This window comes from Pteropus alecto, unplaced genomic scaffold (genome assembly GCF_000325575.1).
Source record: "Pteropus alecto unplaced genomic scaffold, ASM32557v1 scaffold189, whole genome shotgun sequence".
Lineage (NCBI taxonomy): Eukaryota > Metazoa > Chordata > Mammalia > Chiroptera > Pteropodidae > Pteropus > Pteropus alecto.
This window is the reverse complement of record NW_006442117.1, coordinates 630425-633784: the sequence shown is the minus strand read 5'-3', so window position 1 is coordinate 633784 and position 3360 is coordinate 630425. Positions and strand designations below refer to the sequence as shown.

Below are 3360 nucleotides of genomic sequence, written 5' to 3'. Positions count from 1 at the left end.
GTTCGCGGGCGTGTGCATGTGTGCGTGTGTGTGTGTGAGTGTGTGCGCGGGTGTGCGCGGGCGTGTGCATGTGTCTGAAGCCACGCGTCAGAGGGGGAGGGGTCACTTCAGGTGGTAAGATACTGGCAAAACGTTTTTCTTAGTTCTGGCTATTATTTCCTACTTTCTGAAATTTCTGTAACACATCCTTTTGCTTTTTATAAGTAACAAAACAATAAAACAACCCCCTCACCCCCCCAAAAAACCCAGTGCTCTTGCCGTAGGGTCTGCCCCTCTCGGTTCTAAAAAGTCCCTTCTCAGTCTCTAAGATGAGCATGAATTCGGGCCCCACGTTTGGGCTGAATTGCGCCCGCCTCTTCCCCAGATGAGCCTGCTGCAGCCCTAACCCCAGGCCCTCGGAAGGTGACTGTGTTTGAAGAGGTGACCTAGTGAAAGTGAGCTTAAAAAAAAGTTAAAATGAGGTCGTTAGGATGGGCCGTAATCCAATGAGTGGCATCGTTACAGGAAGAGGAGGTTAGGGCACAGACACACGCAGAGGGACACCCACGTGAGGACGCAGGGGGAAGATGGCCATCTACACGCCTATGACGGAGGCCCGGGAAAGAGCCAACACCTCCCCTCACACCCTGGCGACGCGTGAACCGCGGCCGTGGCCCTCCAGCCTGCAGAGCCATGAGCAGCATCTGTGGATCGAAATACTCGCTCGGTGCTGCTTCGTGACAGCGGCCTGTCCCTGTGCAGCCGTGACCCCGCGTGCCCTTCTTAGGGACCAAGCAGGTGGTTTTATCATTTCCCCACAGACGCAGGGCTGAGCTCCCGCCCGGACGATGGCCATGCTTCCAATGCCAAGCTCCCGAGAGACGCCCAGACCACGGTCAGCCTCGCTGCTGGGACGCCCCGCAGGGCTGCGCTGGGCTGCTGGCCACGGTCACCTGGCAGACCTGAGGACTCTGCGCTGTGAGGTCATGGGCCGCGGGGACTGTCACTCACTTCCTCCTGAGCCATCTTCCCGCTTGTTGGGCAAAGACTGGCCTTTCCCATTTGTGAGGAGAAGGTTGAATTGGGGACTCTGGAAGTCGAAGCCTGAACGTGTGGCATTTTGGCCGTAGAAATTATGACAGTTGACCTGGTCTTTAAATAATGATGGAACCAGGGCCATAGCTACTGAGAGGCAGAGCCACGATGAGAGAGCCTAGGGCTCCTGGAATCACTGAGGGGACCCTCCCGAAACCGCCCGGTCTGGGGAGAGCTGGGGGTGGGGAGGCGGGTGGGCTGCCCGGCGGCCCGGAGCCGGCTCACCTGCAGGAAGCCAGCGGGGTCGTTGTCCTTGATCACCTCCAGACAATACTCCATCAGCCCTGTCGACTGGCGCAGCTTTAGCGTGCAGTGGTTGATCTGGTCCCAGACCATCTGCGAGGCGAGAACCCCGCGTCAGCCAGGCCACAGTGGGGGTCGGAGAAACCACCCAGAGCTGGCGCTGGCCGGGCCAGCCCGTGGCCGCCCTCTGCGGGAGTCAACGCGCCCACCTCCCACAACCCCCAGCAGAGCGACTTCCCACGCCGGGCAGAGAGGCGGAGAAAGTGCGCACCCCGGGGCTCGCCAACTCGGCCCCCCGCCCCGAGCTGGGGGTGCGGGGTGACCCGTGAGCTCGGTGCTCTGGTCCCAGCGCCAGCCCCACCCCCTGCCTTCCCTCCTCCCTGGAGGGGAATATTTTGGGGAAAGTGGATAAGCGGCCGAGCCCGGGACAGTGACGCGTTCCTCGTCAGTGCAGAGTGCTCGCGGACGCCCGCCCGGACCAGGGCCCGGTGTCGTGGGGGTCACAGTATCATGGGAGTCACAGTGTCGTGGGGGTCACAGTATCATGGGAGTCACAGTGTCGTGGGGGTCGCCCTCCTCCCCCTCCCCTCGGTGGGTGGTGGCCGCGTCGTCCTTGCTGACATGATGGACTGCGTGTCACATCACGGAGAGCCTGAGAGGGGGCGGAGCCGGACACCTGAGGCAGGGGGGCCTCGGCCGGAGTCCCTGAGGCAGAAAACAGGCACTTGCACGAGACGGGGAGGCTGGAAGTGACTGGAAAACGGCCGGGCTCAGGGCGTCTGCCTCTGGCTCTGGAGACAGAGCGGGGGTGTCGCCCGGCTGCAGGCAAAGTCGCATGGCCGAGCGTGGGCCCAGGGACGGCTGGCCACCGCCGCCCAGCTTCACGCGCTCACCCACGCCGCCCCCGTGCCAGCTGCGTGCTGCGTCACCTGCACGGGGCCCCACGGCGCCTACCTTCAGCTTGTGCTCCCTCTCCTTGGTGACCTTGGTGAGCAGCTTGGCCTTCTGCCGAGTCAACGCGTCGACCAGCGCGTCGCACTGGGCCACGAGGCAGGCTTCGTAGTCCAGCCCATTTTCCTGGGGAGGCAGAGAGCTTGAGGCAGAGGACGTGTCGGAACACGGAGGAGCCCGCCCGGCCGTCTGCGCGCGACCTCGTTGGACTGAAGCGGGGTGAGCACGGATGGCGGGGGCGGGGGCGCCGCGTCCCGCCGTCTCCGTGGGGAACATCCCGCTGTCACGCAAACTCTGGGCAGAGAGCGCTTCGGTGTCAGAGGAAATGCTCACGAGGGACTGTCCAGGAGGAGGGGCAGGTCCCAGTTGACGTAGCGCAGCCCCGTCCGAGCCGTGTGTGTGTGAGCGTGTGCGCGGGCGTGTGCATGTGTCCGTGTGTGTGTGTGAGCGTGTGCGCGGGCGTGTGCATGTGTCCGTACATGTGTGTAAGCGTGTGCGCGGGCGTGTGCATGTGTCCGTACATGTGTGTGAGCGTGTGCATGTGTCCGTGTGTGTGTGAGCGTGTGCGCGGGCGTGTGCATGTGTCCGTGTGTGTGTGAGCGTGTGCGCGGGCGTGTGCACGTGTCCGTGTGTGTGTGTGAGCGTGTGCGCGGGCGTGTGCATGTGTCCGTGTGTGTGTGTGAGCGTGTGCGCGGGCGTGTGCACGTGTCCGTGCGTGTGTGTGAGCGTGTGCGCGGGCGTGTGCACGTGTCCGTGCGTGTGTGTGAGCGTGTGCGTGGGCGTGTGCACGTGTCCGTGTGTGTGTGTGAGCGTGTGCGCGGGTGTGCGCGGGCGTGTGCATGTGTCTGAAGCCACGCGTCACATGGGGAGGGGTCACTGCAGGTGGTAAGATACTGGCAAACGTTTTTCTTAGTTCTGGCTATTATTTCCTACTTTCTGAAATTTCTGTAACACATCCTTTTGCTTTTTATAAGTAACAAAACAATAAAACAACCCCCCCACCCCCACAAAAAAACCCAGTGCTCTTGCCGTAGGGTCTGCCCCTCTCGGTTCTAAAAAGTCCCTTCTCAGTCTCTAAGATGAGGATGAATT

At 62.1% G+C, this 3360-nt stretch overlaps 1 protein-coding gene across 1 annotated transcript in view; it reads right to left on the bottom strand.

The window, feature by feature from the left end:
* Window positions 1–3360, bottom strand: part of TRIM67 (tripartite motif containing 67) — a 47595-nt gene that overhangs the window by 11872 nt on the left and 32363 nt on the right. Inside the window, exons 3-4 of the mRNA XM_015596243.1 lie at window positions 2272–2394; window positions 1300–1410 (exon numbers count right to left, since the gene is read on the bottom strand). Coding sequence (XP_015451729.1) covers window positions 1300–1410; window positions 2272–2394 — 234 coding nt within the window. The remainder of the gene's footprint in view (window positions 1–1299; window positions 1411–2271; window positions 2395–3360) is intronic.